This window comes from Pristiophorus japonicus, chromosome 3 (genome assembly GCF_044704955.1).
Source record: "Pristiophorus japonicus isolate sPriJap1 chromosome 3, sPriJap1.hap1, whole genome shotgun sequence".
NCBI lineage: Eukaryota > Metazoa > Chordata > Chondrichthyes > Pristiophoridae > Pristiophorus > Pristiophorus japonicus.
The window spans coordinates 240,977,326-240,994,996 of record NC_091979.1 but is presented as its reverse complement, the minus strand read 5'-3'; the positions used below and the strand labels follow the sequence as shown (position 1 = coordinate 240,994,996).

At 51.0% G+C, this 17,671-nt stretch overlaps 1 protein-coding gene across 1 annotated transcript in view; it reads left to right on the top strand.

Moving 5' to 3' along the window:
* The window catches only part of LOC139255542 (spondin-2-like), a 49,479-nt gene that overhangs the window by 18,101 nt on the left and 13,707 nt on the right, over positions 1-17,671 (top strand). The window contains exon 3 of the mRNA XM_070873949.1: positions 16,084-16,573. Within this exon, the coding sequence (XP_070730050.1) occupies positions 16,084-16,573 (490 nt within the window). The remainder of the gene's footprint in view (positions 1-16,083; positions 16,574-17,671) is intronic.

Below are 17,671 nucleotides of genomic sequence, written 5' to 3'. Positions count from 1 at the left end.
TTAAATTCGGCACTGGTGAAACATGGCCAGTTGTCACTGACCAGTATGTCAGGCAGGCCGTGGGTGGCAAACATGGCCCTCAGGCTTTCAATGGTGGCGGTGGCGGTGCTTCCTGACATTATTTCACATTCAATCCATTTTGAAAAAGCATCCACCATCACCAGGAATATTTTACCGAGAAACGGGCCCGCATAGTCGACATGGATCCTCAACCATGGTCTGGAGAGCCAGGACCACAAAATTAGTGGTGCCTCTCTGGGCGTGTTGCTCAACTGAGCACATACGCTGCATTGCCGTACACAGGACTCTAAGTCAGAGTCGATACCGGGCCACCACACGTGGGATCGGACTATCGCTTTCATCATTACTATATCCGGGTGTGTGCTGTGGAGATCCGAGATGAACATCTCCCTGTCCTTTTTTGGTAGCACTACACGGTTACCCCACAACAGGCAGTCTGCCTGAATGGACAGCTCGTCCTTTCAACACTGGAACGGCTTGATTAGCTCTTGCATTTCAACGGGGATGCTGGCCCAGCTCCCAAGCAGTACACAGTTTTTTTACTAGGGACAGCAGAGGATCTTGGCTGCTCCAAGTCCTAATCTGGCAGGCCATGACAGGTGATTAATCATTTTCAAACGCTTCCATGACCATCAACAAGTCTGCGGGTTACGCCACCATTAACAAGTTTGCAGGCTGTGCCATTTCCACCCCCGTGGTGGGCAATGATAGCCGACTGAGAGCATCCGCACAGTTCTCGGTGCCTGGCCTGTGGCGGATGGTATAGTTATATGCTGATAGCGCGAGTGCCCACCTTTGTATGCAGGCTGAGACATCAGTATTCATCCCCTTGTTTTCAGCGAACAGGGATGTGAGGGGCTTGTGATCGGTTTCAAGCTCAAATTTGAGGTCAAACAGGTACTGATGCATTTTCTTTACCCCGAACACACATGCTAATGCCGCTTTCTCAATCATGCGGTCGGCCCTCGCGGCCTTAGACAAGCTCCTGGAAGCATAGGCGACAGGTTACAACTTCCCCGCAATGTTAGCTTGTTGTAATACACACCCGACTCCGTACGACGACGCGTCACATGCGAGCACAAGTCTTTTACACGGGTCATATAATACAAGCAGCTTGTTGGAGCATAAAATGTTTCTGGCTTTCTCAAAAGCAATTACTTGTTTTTTTTCCCCAGACCCAGTTCTCACCTTTACGCAATAACACAAGTAGGGGCTCTAAAAGGGTGCTTAACCCCGGTAGGAAGTTACCAAAATAGTTGAGGAGTCCCAGGAACGACCGCAGCTCCGTGACGTTCTGTGGCCTGGGTGCGTTCCTGATAGCCTCTGTCTTGGCGTCTATGGGCCGAATGCTGTCCACCGCGATCTTTCTCCCCAAAAACTCCACTTCTGTTGCCATGAAGATGCATTTCGACCTCTTCAGCCGCAGCCCTATGTGATCCAGTCGCTGGAGTACCTCCTCCAGGTTTTGTAGGTGCTCGGCAGTGTCCTGACCCGTGACCAATATGTCATCCTGAAAGACCACCATGTGTGGTACCGACTTGAGTAGGCCCTCCATGTTTCTCTGGAAGATTGCCGCAGCTGACCGAATTCCAAACGGGCATCTGTTGTAGATGAACTGTCCCTTGTGTGTGTTGATGCAGGTGAGGCCCTTCGAAGACTCCTCCAGCTCCTACGTCATGTAGGCCGAAGTCAGGTCGAGCTTGGTGAATGTCTTGCCTCCTGCCAGCATCGCAAATAGGTTGTCTGCCTGAGGTAGCGGATACTGGTCCTGTAGCGAGGAACGATTAATAGTTACTCTATAACCGCCGCAAATCCTGACCGTGCCATCACTTTTGAGTACTGGAACAATCGGGCTGGCCAACTCACTGTATTCCACTGGGGAGATGATGCCCTCACGTTGCAGCCTGTCCAGCTCAATTTCCACTCTCTCCCTCATCATGTGAGGTACCGCTCGCGCCTTGTGGTGAATGGGTCGTGCCTCTGGGACCAAGTGGATCCGCACCTTCGCCCCGGAAAAGTTTCCAATGCCTGGCTCAAAAAGGGAAGGAGATTTGTTCAGAACCTGGGTACATGAGGCCTCATCGACATGTGATAGCGCTCGGATGTCATCCTAGTTCCAGCGGATTTTGCCCAGCCAGCTACTTCCAAGCAGTGTGGGGCCATCGCCCGGGACAATCCAGAGTGGCAGTTCGTGCACCGTGTCCGCGTAGGTGACCATGACCATGGCGCTGCCCAGGACAGTGATAAGCTCTTTGGTGTACGTTCTCAGTTTCGTGTGGATGGGGCTCAGGGCTGGTCTGAATGCCTTGTTGCACCACAATCTCTCAAACATCTTTTTCCTCATGATGGATTGGCTAGCGCCAGTGCCCAGTTCCATGGCTACGGGTAAGCCATTCAAGTTTACGTTTAGCATTACAGGTGGAAATTTCGTCGAAAATGTGTGCACCCCGTGTACTTCAGCATCTGCCTCCTCTCTCTGAGGCTCGAAATTGCTTTGATCCACCATGGACCGATCTTCCTCTCCACGTGGTGGTTAGCAGGTTTTGCAGAGCTTGCAGCTCATTTGCAAGCTCGTTGAAGGTGCCCCATTGTTCCACAGCTCTTGCAAACATACCCTTTGAAGCGGCATGAATAGGCTGAATGGAAGCCTCCACAACGCCAACAAGGTGTGAATTGCCTTGCATTCATCCTTTGTTGGCGACTCTGAGTCATCTTTGTCACCTGAGGCCTGCTGGCAGTTGCAGACTCGTGGGCTCTGCCCTGTACATTTCTGCTCGCAAACACAGTTCCAGTTCATTTATGAACATTGCTAGCACTTGTGTGCTGAGAGATTTGTTTGGTGTTATCACTGGTGGACATAAACGCCTGTGCTTGCAATGGCCTTACTGAGGATCGGTGTCTCTACAGTCAAAAGTTTTCATCGTGTCGTCTCGTGGCCAATGCCCAGTACAAAAAAGTCTCTGAGCATTTGCTCCAGGTAGCCATCAAACTCACATTGTCCTGCAAGTCGCCTTAGCTCGGCGACGTAGCTCGCCAGTTCCTGACCTTCAGATCGCTGGCACGTGTAGAATCGATACCTCGCCATCAGCACGCTCTCCCTCGGGTTAAGATGCTCCCGAAGCAGTGTACACAGCTCTTCATATAACTTATCTGTGGGTTTCACCGGAGCCAGAAGATTCTTCATGAGGCTGTAGGTCGGTGCCCCGCAGACTGTGAGGAGGACCGCTCTCCTTTTTGCAGCACTTCCTTCTCTGTCCAGCTCGTTGGCTACAAAGTACTGGTCTAGCCATTTGACATAGGTTTCCCAGTCCTCACCCTCCAAGAACTTCTCCAGGATGCCCACAGTTTGCTGCATCTTTGCGTTGGATTCGTATTCTCGTCGCCAGTTATTGTGTTCCTAACACAGATGAGGCTGAACACAGGGAGGTTAAAGTAACAGTCCAGAGTGAGGAATAGGCCATAGGGGCCAGCTTATATACAGTACTCCAAAGGGATGCTAGGATCCCTTGGGACTTCAGGGGATGAGCTCCCTGGTGGCGGAACATGGGAGTGCATGCTTTACAGATACACAACAGGAACCTCTACTGACATCATGGCACTTAAGAGCAAAAGAAAATAAGTAACCTTAAAAATGCATGATGCTTGGATTCATATAACATCAAAATTTCACACAGTGATTCTTTATGGAGTGCGAACATGTCAATTCTGTGCCAGTACCAACCCATCATCATCATAGGCAGTCCCTCGAAATTGAGGAAGACCTGCTTCCACTCTAAAAGTGAGTTCTTAGGTGACCGAGCAGTCCAAATACAGGAATTACAATCTCTGTCACAGGTGAGACAGACAGTGGTTGAAGGAAAGGATGGGTGGGACAGGTTTGCCGCACGCTCCTTCCGCTGCCTGTGCTTGTTTTCTGCATGCTCTCGGCTACGAGACTCGAGGTGCTCAGTGCCCTTCCGGATGCACTTCCTCCACTTAGGGCGGTCTTTGGCCAGGGACTCCCAGGTGTTGGTGGGCTTGTTGTATTTTGTCAAGGGGGCTTTGAGGGTGTCCTTGAAATGTTTCCTCTGCCCACCTCGGGCTCGCTTGCCGTGTAGGAGTTCCGAGTAGAGTGCTGTTCTGAATGGACAGCATGAAGACCAATGGCCAATTAAGCTGTTTTTAGTGGTGTTGTTTAAGGGAGAAATGTTGGCCAAGACACCAGGAGATCTCCTAATACTGCCATGGAGTCTCGAATCTCACCCGAATCACCTAAATAATCAGACGAAGCCTTGGTTCAATGTCTCATCTGAACAATGGCACTTCTCACCATGCAGCAATCCTTCAATATTGCACTGGAGTACCCACCTTGATCATGTGCTCAAACCCGGACATGGGACTCAAACCCATAGCCAGAGGTTAGAATGCTATTAATTGGGCCAGGCTACCACCATCATTTTTAATTATTATATGAATTTTATTAGTAAATTATATATTTTGAAATTTTAACTATAAAATCTGACTGAAAGAAAACTATTCTAAATATATTAGAAGCTGTTGCGGTTCCTCTAAGGGAGAGACTTTCGGTGCAATATATTTGCTTCATGGGTTCTTTGCTTAAGAATTCATCGCAACACATTGTTATTAAGAACCAGTTGGTTTATTCGCAAAAGGTTTAACAATCACATTACATATTACCGGTTCATCCACCAGGCTCATAACTGCCTGCCTCATCGTGGATCCCCCGAATCCAACTGGCTGGGGTTTGATTGCGTCTTGTGAATATCACGTGACTGGTTACTGACTACTCACAGTGCAACAGCTCTACAACTATTTCAGTTGAATCTATAAATCAAAGGTCCCCTTATTAAAGGGACACCAAAATAGACAAATGAACAAATTAAACTTTAGATATTAAACAGATCAAATTAAAATTTGATTGCCAGGGGTGATGATGCACTCCAGCCTCTCCGGCACCCACCTCTCGCAGAAGGCCGCAAGCGTACCGATGGACACCGCGTGCTCCATCCCCAGGGACACCCTGGCTCGGATGTAACCGCGGAAGAGAGGCAGGCAGTTGGGCTGAACGACCCCCTCGACCGCCCGCTGCCTGGACTGGTTAATGGCCACCTTGGCCATGCCCAGGAGCAGTCCTACAAGGAGGCCTTCCGACCTGCCGGCTCCCCTCCGCACAGGATGCCCAAAGATCAGGAGTGTGGGACTGAAGTGCAACCAGAATTTGAGGAGCAGCCCATTCAACTATTGGAAGAGGGACTGCAACCTCACACATTGAACATATATGTGAAACACGGACTCCTCCAGACCGCAGAAATTGCAGGCGGCCTGGGAGCCTGTGAACCGACTGAAAAACCAATTGCACGGGACTGCTCCGTGCAACACCCTCCAGGCCAAGTCCCCAGTAAATAAAGGGAGGACTCCCGCATAGAGAGCACTCCACTGGGGACCCCCGCCTCCTCCGGACGGCAAGATGGTCCGCCATGCGTGTCCGGATGGCAGACGAGGATGACAAGGTGGAGAGCGTGGAAGAGCAGCAACCGTTGTACAACTATTTTAGTTGTATCAATAATCAAGTGCCCCCTGATTCAAGGCGGGGGCACACTCCAAAAACTTTTCAAGTGCCCCCTTGTTTTTTTTTTATGGCACTAGAAACACAAATTATACAAGTGCCCCCTGGCTAAAAGCGGGGGGTGGCTGCGGGGGCGAGGGGCACTAAAACTGACAACTTAAACAAATTAAACTTTAGACATTAAAATCAAATTAAAATTTGGTTGCCGGAGGTGATGATGCACTCCAGTCCCTCCGGCGCCCACCTCTCGCGGAAGGCCGCGAGCGTACCGGTGGACACCACGTGCTCCATCTCCAGGGACACCCTGGCTCAGATGTAACCGCGGAAGAGAGGCGGGCAGTCGGGCAGAACGACCCCCTCGACCGCCCGCTGCCTGGACCGGCTGATAGCCCCCTTGAGCATGCCCAGGTGCAGTCTTACGAGGAGCCTTCCGACCTGCCCACCCCCCTCCGCACAGGGTACCCAAAGATCAGGAGCGTGGGACTGAAGTGCAACCAGAATTTGAGGAGCAGCCCCTTCAAGTAATGGAAGAGGGGCTGCAACCTCATACATTCAATAAAAATGTAGAACATGGACTCCTCTAGACTGCAGAAATTACAAGCAGCCTGGGAGCCCGTGAACTGACTTAAAAACTTATTGCACGGGACTGCTCCATGCAACACCCTCCACGCCAAGTCCCCAATAAATAAGGGGAGGACTCCTGTGTAAAGAGCACTCCATCGGGGACCCCCGCTTCCTCCGGACTGCAAGTTGGTGCGCCATGGTGTGTCCGGACGGCAGACGAGGATGGCAAAATGGAGAATGTGGAAGAGCAGCAACAGCTCTACAAAGCTGTGAGCATACTCACAGGTGCATACATCACATTCGGTTTGGGTGCCAAACAGGCACGATATTGATGATGTGCTAATATGGCAATTGGGAGAACCCAGCCGAATCACTTTCAGGATTAGGCCACATTTAACATTTTCTGGGTGGGGTGGGGGGGTGAAAACAGATGTGTGTGGGGGGGGTGGGGGGGGTGCCGAGGGAGTGGGGGGAGGGGGAAGGGGAAAATTGGTCGGCAACAGCCCGGAAGACTTTTGTGGGGTCCCGAGGAGAACTTCCGCTCCTCCTGGCCCCGCAAAAAAATCTTAATAGAAACCCTTAAATTCCCTTTAAGTTCACCACTTAGGCCTCCCAATACCTGGAGCAATGAGACTGAAACCATTTGTGCTTGCAAGTTATAATCAGCGGTGCAGTTCCTATCTACACAGCCTCCCGCCCGTTTTGGACAGGGAGTTTTGGAGGTTCAACACTGCTTGTGGTTGTTGGAAGTCAATCAACTCTGTCCCAGGACATCACTGCAGAAGCTCTTCAAGTCAGTGTCCTAAGCCCAACCATCTTCAGCTGCTTCATCAATGACTTTCCTTCCATCATAAGGTCAGAAGTGGGGATGTTCGCTGATGACTGCACAGTATTCAGTGCCATTTGCAACTCCTCAGAAAATGAAGCAGTCCATACCCGCATGCAGCAAGACCTGGTCGACATTCAGGCTTGGGCTGATAAGTGGCAAGGAACATTCGCACCACACAAGTGCCAGGCAATGACTATCTCCAACAAGCGAGAGTCTAACCACCGCCCCTTGACATTCAACAGCATTACCATCACTGAATCCCCCACCATCAACATCCTGGGGTTCACCATTGACCAGACCAGCCTTAACTGAACCAGCCACACAAATACTGTGGCCAAAAGAGCAGGTCAGAGGCTGGGTATTCTGTGGCAAGTGTCTCATCTCCTGACTGCCCAAAGTCTTTCCACCATCTACAAGACACAAGTCAGGAATGTGATGGAATACTCTCCCACTTGCCTGGATGTGCAGCTCCAACAACACTCAAGAAGCTCGACACCATCCAGAACAATGCAGTTCACTTGATTGGCACCCCATCCACCACCTTCAACATTCACTCCCTCCACCACCTGCACACCGTGGCTGTAGTGTGTACCATCTACAAGATGTACTGCAGCAACTCGCCAAGGCTTCTTCAGCAGCACCTCCTAAACCCACGACCTCTACCACCTAAAAGGACAAGGGCAGCAGGCATATGGGAACACCACCATTTCCACCTTCCCCTCCATGTTACATACCATCCTGACTTGGAAATATATTGGCCGTTCCTTCATCATCGCTGGATCAAAATCCTGGAACTCCCTCCCTAACAGCACTGTGGGAGCGCCTTCACTACTTGGACTGCAGCGGTTCAAGAAGGTGGCTCACCACCACCTTCTCGGGGGGCAATTAGGGATGGGCAATAAATGCCGGCCTTACCAGCGATGCCCACATCCCAGAACGAATAACAATAAAAGCCTGCCCGAACATTGATTCAGATGGGCAAATGGGCACACAAGGTCCCCACCCAGACTTTGCCAGCTTCCCGTTGCTCAGGTGCTCTTCCAGAGGTGCCATCCTTCAGATGATCTGGGCCAGCGTGGCAGTATTACATTACGATTGTGTGCGGCATTGCTGGGTTATTGAGGAGTAAATATTACCCAGGGTTGTCATTAATGATCACTGGACAATTAGCCTGACTGGAAGGTGTGGATGCTGGGTGAGAGGGGGACTGAGCTTGCTGGTTGCCCCCACCCCGCCCCCCCACCCTCCCTGTGTTGGAAAGCCTGCCAACACTCACTAACTTTCACCATCGACACGGGCGTGAAACTGGCAGTGGCGGGTAGACTGCCCGCTATACACACTGCTTGGTTTTCCCTTTCCGTTGACTCCTCACCCTAAGGAGAGCCTGATGGAGCTGTTCAAAATGATGGGTTTTAACAGAGCGAGCAGGGAGAAACTGTTTCCTCTGGCAAGTGGATCCGTAACCAGAGGCCATAGATTTGAAATAATTGGCAAAAGAACCAGAGGGGAAATGAGGAGAAATTTTTCTACACAGAAGGTTGTTGTGATCTGGAATGCAATACCTGAAAGGGTGGTGGAATCAGATTCCATAGGAACGTTCAAAAGGCAATTGGACATGTCCTTGAAGAGGACTCATTTGCAGGGTTATGGGGAAATAGCTGAGGTGCAGGTCTAAATTGGAGAACTCTTTCAAAGTGCTGGCAGAGGCACGATGGGCCAAATTACCTCCTTCTGTGCTGTAAGATTCTATGAACACTAACCAACCCAAACCACTAAACCCAACCACTAAATCATGCGGTTTTCAATAGCGCCCCCGACAGGGCTGGTGTCAATAGTCGTTCCGCCACCATCGATGGACAGGTCGACGGTGTTGCTAATAGCCACCCCGTCTTTTTATTTATTCGTTCATGGGATATGGGCATCGCTGGCAAGGCCAGCATTTATTGCCCATCCCTAATTGCCCTTGAGAAGGTGGTGGTAAGCCGCCTTCCTGAACCGTGTGGTGAAGGTGCTCCCACAGTGCTGTTAGGAAGGGAATTCCAGGATTTTGACCCAGCGACGATGAAGGAACAGCCGATATATTTCCAAATCAGGGCGGTGTGTGACTTGGAGGGGAACTTGCAGGTGGTGGTGCTTCCATGCGCCTGCTGCCCTTGTCCTTTGAGGTAGTAGAGGTTGTGGATTTTGGGAGATGCTGCCGAAGAAGCTTTGGCAACATTGGAATAGGAACGATGGACCAAGTGGCCTCCTATGCCATAGGTTCTATGGGGGTAATTTTAACCGAACCCAGCTGGCGGGAAACCGGAAGGTTCAAGTCGGCCACCTGTTTTATTCCCCCGCGATCGTTCAAACTCTCCTTGGACTGTAAAACCGGGTGTAGTGTATGTACCTGTGAGTATGCTCACAGGTTTGTGGAGCTGTTGAGGAGTCCGTGTTCCATGTGTATGTTGAGTGTGCGAGGTTGCAGCCCCTATTCCATTATGTGAAGGGGCTGCTCCTCAAATTCAGTCCCACTCTCCTGATCATTGGGCACCCTGTGCGGAGGGGAGCGGGCAGGTCCAAGGGCCTCCTCATAGGACTGCTCCTGGGCACGGCCAAGGGGGCCATCAACCAGTCCAGGCAGCGGGCGGTCGAGGGGCTCGTTCAGCCCGACTGCCTGCCTCTCTTCCGCGGATACATTCGAGCCAGGGTGTCCCTGGAGATGGAGCACGTGGTGTCCACCGGTACGCTCGCAGCCTTCCGCGAGAGGTGGGCGCCGGAGGGACTGGAGTGCATCATCACCCCCGGCAACCAAATTTTAATTTGATTTATTTATTGCCAAAAGTTTAATTTGTTTATTTGTCCATTTAATGCCCTTGTAATCAGGGGGCAATTGTATTAATGTTTTACAAAATTATTTATGGAGCTGTTGCATTGTGAGTGGCTTAGCCAGTCAGGTGATGTTCACAAGACTCAATAAAACCCCAGCCAGTTGGGTTCGGGGGATCCACAATGAGTCAGGGGGTTGTGAGCCTGGTGCATGAACTGGTAATGTGTAGTGTGATTGTTAAACCGTTGCTAATAAACCAACTCTTAATAGCAATGTGTTGCAATGAATTCTTAAGCAAATAATTTATGAAGCAAATACATTACACTGGGCGCGGAGTAAAATGGGTGGCCAATGCAATCTAATCCCGCCAACTATGTTGGATTAAAATGATCTCCGATAGCTCAGTGCCTTCAGGACAGGAGGGAAGAAAATAGAGAAGTGAGGAAGGCAGGTGAAAAATCATCTCGGGTAGTGATGCAAAATAGGATACAGCAACTGGGCAGCATCTTTTAGGCTCCGCCCAATTTTGTTCTCCACATTGCCGATTCGCTACCACCCTCTTTGTGCTGCCGCCCATGACAGAATTTCACCCCAGGAATCTTTTCACCCGAGGTTGGGATTCTCCAGCTCCTTGCGAGCCTGGCTTTTTCTTTCTAGTTTTGAATACCTTCTTCTTAGGCAGTCCCCCGGAGTCGAGGGTGACTTGCTTCCACACTAACATGAGTTCTCAGGTGACTGATGAGACTAAAGCGGGATCTACAGACTCTGTCACGGGTGGGGCAGGCGGTGGTTGGAGGGACGGGTGGGTGGGGTGCTTGAGTTGCCGTGCGCTCCTTCCGCTATTTGCGCTTGGCTTCCGCGTGGGCTCCCGACGGAGAAACTCAATGTTCGGCACCTTCCCAGATGATTCTCCTCCACTTTGAGCGGTCTTGGACCAGGGATGTCTAAGAGTCGGTGGGGATGTCGCATTTTTTCAAGGAAGGTTTGAGGGCGTCCTTGAAGCATTTTCTCTACCCCTGGTACTCGATTGCTGTGACGGAGTTCGGAGTAGAGTGCTTGTTTTGGAAGTCTTGTAGCTCTTGCTCTCCTCCTTCCTCTCAAGGTGTCAATCCAGCACGCCTCTTCCTCCTCTCCTGCAGACTCAGGTTGCAGTAGCAGCAGCAATTGCAGCACCTCCTTCCTCCAGGCTCACAGCTCTCAAGTGACTAAGCCACTCCTGTTGTGTATCTGTAAAGCATGCACTCCCATGTTCTGCCACCAGGGAGCTCATTCCCTGAAGTCCCAAGGGATCCCAGCATCCCTTGGGAGCACTGTATTCAAGCTGGCCCCTAAGGCCTGTTCCTCATTCTGGAGTGTCTTATTAAAGACTGAGGTCACTGTTACTTTAACCTCCCTGTGTTCAGCCTCACCTGTGTTAGGAACACAACAACTGGCGACAAGAATACGAATCCAAAGCAAAGACGCAGCAAACTGTGGGCATCCTGGAGAAGTTCTCGGAGGGTGAGGACTGGGAAGCTTATGTCGAACGGCTAGACCAGTACTTTGTAGCCAACGAGCTGGACGGAGAAGGAAACGCTGCAAAAAGGAGAGCAGTCCTCCTCACAGTCTGCAGGGCACCGACCTACAGCCTCATGAAGAATCTTCTGGCTCCGGTGAAACCCACAGGTAAGTCGTATGAGGAGCTGAGTACACTGGTTCGGGAGCATCTTAACACGAGGGAGAGCATGCTGATGGCGAGGTATCGGTTCTACACGTGCCAGCGATCTGAAGGTCAGGAAGTGGCGAGGTATGTCACCGAGCTAAGGCGATTTGCAGGACAATGTGAGTTTGATGGCTACCTGGAGCAAATGCTCAGAGACTTTTTTGTACTGGGCATTGTCCACGAGACCACACTACGAAAACTTTTGACTAGAGACACGGACTCTCAGTAAGGCCATTGCGATAGCACAGGCATTTATGTCCATCAGTGATAACACCAAACAAATCTCTCAGCACACAAGTGCTAGCAATGTTCATAAATTAACTGGAACTGTGTTTGCGAGCAGGAATGTACAGGGCAAAACCCATGAGTCTGCAACTGCTAGCAGGCCTCAGGTGACCCAGACGACTCAGAGTCCCCAACAAAGGATGAATGCAAGGCAATTCACACCTTGTTGGCGTTGTGGAGGCTTCCAAACAGCCTATTCAAGCCGCTTCAAAGGGTATGTTTGCAAGAGCTGTGGAACAATGGGGTACCTCCAACGAGCTTGCAAATGAGCTGCAAGCTCTTCAAAACCTGCTAACCACCACATGGCAGAGGAAGATCGGTCCATGGTGGATCAAAGCAATTTCGAGCCTCAGAGAGAGGAGGCAGATGCTGAAGTACACGAGGTGCACACATTTTCGACGAAATGTCCATCTACAATGCTAAACGTAAAATTGAATGGCTTACCCGTAGCCATGGAACTGGGCACTGGCGCTAGCCAATCCATCATGAGGAAAAAGATGTTTGAGAGACTGTGGTGCAACAAGGCACTCAGACCAGCCCTGAGCCCCATCCACACGAAACTGAGAACGTACACCAAAGAGCTTATCACTGTCCTGGGCAGCGCCATGGTCAAGGTCACCTACGAGGGCACGGTGCACGAACTGCCACTCTGGATTGTCCTGGGTGATGGCCCCACACTGCTTGGAAGGAGCTGGCTGGGCAAAATCCGCTGGAACTGGGATGACATCTGAGCGCTATCACATGTCGATGAGGCCTCATGTACCCAGGTTTTGAACAAATTTCTTTCCCTTTTTGAGCCAGGCATTGGAAACTTTTCCGGGGCGAAGATGCGGATCCACTTGGTCCCAGAGGCACGACCCATTCACCACAAGGCGCAAGCAGTACCTCACATGATGAGGGAGAGAGTGGAAATCGAGCTGGACAGGCTGCAAAGCGAGGGCATCATCTCCCCAGTGGAATTCAGCGAGTGAGCCAGCCCGATTGTTCCAGTACGCAAAAGTGATGGCATGGTCAGGATTTGCGCCGATTATAAAGTAACTATTAATCGTTTCTCGCTACAGGACCAATACCTGCAACCTAAGGCAGACAACCTATTTGCGATGCTGGCAGGAGGCAAGACGTTCACCAAGCTTGACTTGACTTCGGCCTACATGACGCAGGAGCTGGAGAAGTCTTCAAAGGCCCTCACCTGCATCAACGCGCACAAGGGACTATTCATCTACAACAGATGCCCGTTTGGAATTCGGTCGGCTGCAGCGATCTTCCAGAGAAACATGGAGAGCCTACTCAAGTTGATACCACACACGCTGATCTTTCAGGACGACATATTGATCACGGACCGGGACACCACCAAGCACCTACAAAACCTGGAGGAGGTCCTCCAGCGACTGGATCGCGTAGGGCTGCGGCTGAAGAGGTTGAAATGCGTCTTCATGGCAACAGAAGTGGAGTTTTTGGGGAGAAAGATCACGGCGGACGGCATTCGGCCCACAGACGCCAAGACAATGGCTATCAGGAACGCATCCAGGCCACAGAATGTCACGGAGCTGCGGTCGTTCCTGGGACTCCTCAACTATTTTGGTAACTTCCTACTGGGGTTAATCACCCTCTTAGAGCCCCTACATGTGTTATTGCGCAAAGGTGAGAACTGGGTATGAGGAAAAAACCAAGTAATTGCTTTTGAGAAAGCCAGAAACATTTTATGCTCCAACAAGCTACTTGTATTGTATAACCCGTGTAAAAGACTTGTGCTAGCATGTTATGCGTCGTCGTACGGAGTCGGGTGTGTATTACAACAAGCTAACGTTGCGGGGAAGTTGCAACCTGTCGCCTATGCCTCCAGGAGCTTGTCTAAGGCCGAGAGGGCCTACAGCATGTTTGAGAAAGAGGCATTAGCGTGTGTGTTCGGGGTAAAGAAAATGCATCAGTACCTGTTTGGCCTCAAATTTGAGCTGGAAACCGATCACAAGCCTCTCACATCCCTGTTCGCTGAAAATAAGGGGATAAATACTAATGCCTCAGCCCGCATACAAAGGTGGGCACTCACGCTATCAGCATATAACTATACCATCCGCCACAGGCCAGGCACCGAGAACTGTGCAGATGCTCTCAGTCGGCAATCATTGCCCACCACAGGGGTGGAAATGGCGCAGCCTGCAAACTTGTTGATGGTCATGGAAACGTTTGAAAATGATAAATCACCTGTCACGGCCCGCCAGATTAGGACTTGGACCAGCCAAGATCCTCTGCTGTCCCTAAAAAAATTGTGTACTGCATGGGAGCTGGGCCAGCATCCCTATTGAAATGCAAGAGCCAATCAAGCCGTTCCAGCGGTGAAAGGACGAGCTGTCCATTCAGGCAGACTGCCTGTTGTGGTGTAACCACGTAGTGCTACCAAAAAAGGGCAGGGAGATGTTCATCTCGGATCTCCACAGCACACATCCGGGTATAGTAATTATGAAAGCGATAGCCAGATCCCACGTGTGGTGGCCCGGTATCGACTCTGACTTAGAGTCCTGTGTACGGCAATGCAGCGTATGTGTTCAGTTGAGCAACGCGCCCAGAGAGGCACCACTAAGTTTGTGGTCCTGGCCCTCCAGACCATGGTCGAGGATCCATGTTGACTATGCGGGCCCGTTTCTCGGTAATATGTTCCTGGTGGTGGTGGATGCTTTTTCAAAATGGATTGAATGTGAAATAATGTCAGGAAGCACCGCCACCGCCACCATTGAAAGCCTGAGGGCCATGTTTGCCACCCACTGCCTGCCTGACATACTGGTCAGTGACAACTGGCCATGTTTCACCAGTGCCGAATTTAAAGAATTCATGACCCGCAATGGGATCAAACATGTCACCTCGGCCCCGTTTAAATCAGCCTCCAATGGGCAGGCAGAGCGGGCAGTACAAACCATCAAACAGAGCCTTAAACGGGTCACAGAAGGCTCACTCCAAACCCGCCTGTCCCGAGTACTGCTCAGCTACCGCACGAGACCCCACTCGCTCACAGGGGTGCCCCCGGCTGAGCTACTCATGAAAAGGACACTTAAAACTAGACTCTCGCTGGTTCACTCCAACCTGCATGATCAGGTAGAGAGCAGGCGGCAGCAACAAAATGTAAACGATGGTCGCGCCACTGTGTCATGGGAAATTGATCTGAATGACCCTGTGTATGTGCTAAACTATGGACATGGTCCCAAGTGGATCGCGTGCACGGTGATAGCTAAAGAAGGGAATAGGGTATTTGTAGTCAAACTAGACAATGGACAAATTTGCAGAAAGCACCTGGACCAAACGAGGTTGTGGTTCACAGACTGCCCTGAACAACCCACAGCAGACACCACCTTTTTTGAGCCCACAACACACACGCAAAGGATCAACGACACCACGCCGGACCAGGAAATTGAACCCATCATGCCCAACAGCCCAGCAAGGCCAGGCTCACCTAGCAGCCCTGCAGGGCCAACAACACACCAGCCCAGCGAGGGCACAGCCAACACACCAGAACAGACATTTGTACCGAGGCGGTCCATCAGGGAAAGAAAGGCTCCCGACCCCCTCACCTTGTAAATAATTTTCACTTTGACTTTGGGGGGCGGGGAGTGATGTTGTGTATCTGTAAAGCATGCACTCCCATGTTCCGCCTCCAGGGAGCTCATCCCCTGAAGTCCCAAGGGATCCCAGCATCCCTTGGGAGCACTATATATAAGCCGAACCCCAAGGCCTGTTCCTCACTCTGGAGTGTCTTATTAAAGACTGAGGTCACTGTTACTTTAACCTCCCTGTGTGCAGTCTCATCTGTGTTGGGAACACAATAACTCCCACAATAGCTTGACAACTATTTTGTTGTACCTGTAAATCAATTTTAAATTTAAATCAAGTGCCCCCTGATTAAAGGGGGGCGGCGTCACACTCCAGAAACTTTCATTCAATTGCCCCCTTGATTTTTTTTTTGAGGGCACCAAAAACACAAATTAACAATTCAACATAAAGGGAACCTTTTTCAAATCAAATCAAATTAAATCAAATTAAAATTCTGTTCCCGGTTGAAATGATGCACTCCAGTTCCTCCGGCGCCCATCTCTCGCGGAAGGTCGCGAGCGTACTGGTGGACACCGTGTGCTCCATCTCCAGGGGCACCCTGGCTCAGATGTAAACGCGGGAGAGAGGCAGGCAGTCGGGCTGAACGACCCCCTCGAAGCCCGCTGCCTGGACCGGTTGATGTCGGGTGTCTCGTATCAGGAAATGCGGACAGTTTTGAATATACACAACGACTGAGGAACTAACTGGGTTTTCACTTTGCTGTTCAGGTGTCTTTCCTGGTGCGTATAATTCCCAGTCCCGATTGGTTTCTTGGCGCTAGCGGTGTAAACCTGTGTGAGGACAACAGGTGGAAGGAATCCTACACATTGGATCTGTTCCCTTGGGACGCCGGGACAGATAGCGGATTTACATTTTCGTCTCCAAACTTTGCCACCGACCCTCAGGAGGCAGTGTCCCAAATCACCGCCAAGTGTCCGTCCCACCCGGCGAATTCCTTCTTCTACCCGCGCCTGCAGGTGCTGCCCAGAATGGGCCGCTCAGAGCTGGATCTGCTCTCCGCCATGGCGCCCAGTGAGGCACCAGGCGAGAGTCCCGAGCCAACACAGCCAAGCCAAGGGGGGAGGCAGAACCTGACGGAACTTCCATACGTGAGCCCGGCGCTCGCCGAGAACGAGACGAAAGCGGAAGCCGAACTGTTCAAAGCCGACGATGCTTCCAACGACGTGCTCGAAAAGCCGATGGAAAAGGAGCCCGGAAGTAGGTACAGCCCGAATGGGAAGAGTAAGTCATAATCTGAGCTGGACCAGCCGTTCACCGGGATAGGAGCAGGAGGAGGCCATTCAGCCCCTTAGGCCTGCTCCGCCATACTGTCAGATCACGGCTGATCTGTTCATCAACTCCATTTAAGAACATAAGAAATAGGAGCAGGAGTAGGCCATTTGGCCCCTTGAGCCTGCTCCGCCATTCAATAAGATCATGGCTGATCTGATCCTGGCCTCAGCTCCACTTCCCTGCACACTCCTCATAACTCTTGACTCCTTTACTCAGAGTGGTGAGAATGTGGAACTCGCGACCACAGAGAGTGGTTGAGGCAAATAGTATAGATGCATTTAAGGGGAAAGCTGAACAAACAAGAGGTTCGATAAAGAGGGGTGGGTTTGCTCCATATCCTTTACCCAACTTAAATCTATCGATCTCGATCTTGAAAGCTCCAATTGTCCCAGAATCCCAGCCTTTTGGGGAGAGAGAATTCCAGATTTCTACAACCCTTTGTGTGTGAAAAAGTGCTTCCCGATTTCGCTCCTGAACAACCTGGCTGTAATCTTAAGATTGTGTCACCCTCGTTCTTGATTTCCCCCCCCTCCCCACCAGGGGAAATAGTTTCTCCCTATCTACCCTATCGAGTCCATTTAACATTTGAATCATCATAGGCGGTCCCTCGAACGAGGATGACTTGGCTTCCACAAGAGTTCACAGATGTTTCAATGGAGGACCCGATATTCCAGTCCTGAACTCCAATTGAGGGGGGTGGAAGATGCCTGTGCGTGGATTTATTTAACGTGTGGTGACCGTTGCACATCAGCCACCACACGGGCTTGACAGAGCTAAGCCTTTATCCAGTGGCTAGAGTTGAACCAGGACGACCTGCTCTGCTGCACGGACCTAGTGCGCACACATATCACAGTGTGGGCTGGCCCGCACTGCCGCTGGGCCCTCGCCTCTTCTGGGCCCCGTACCCTCATTTGCCGCACCTTCTCCCACGATGTTCCAGGGTCTGGCGCTCCAGCTCTATTTATAGCCCATTTGAATCACCTCAATAAGATCACCCTTTAATCATATATACTCGAGGAGCGT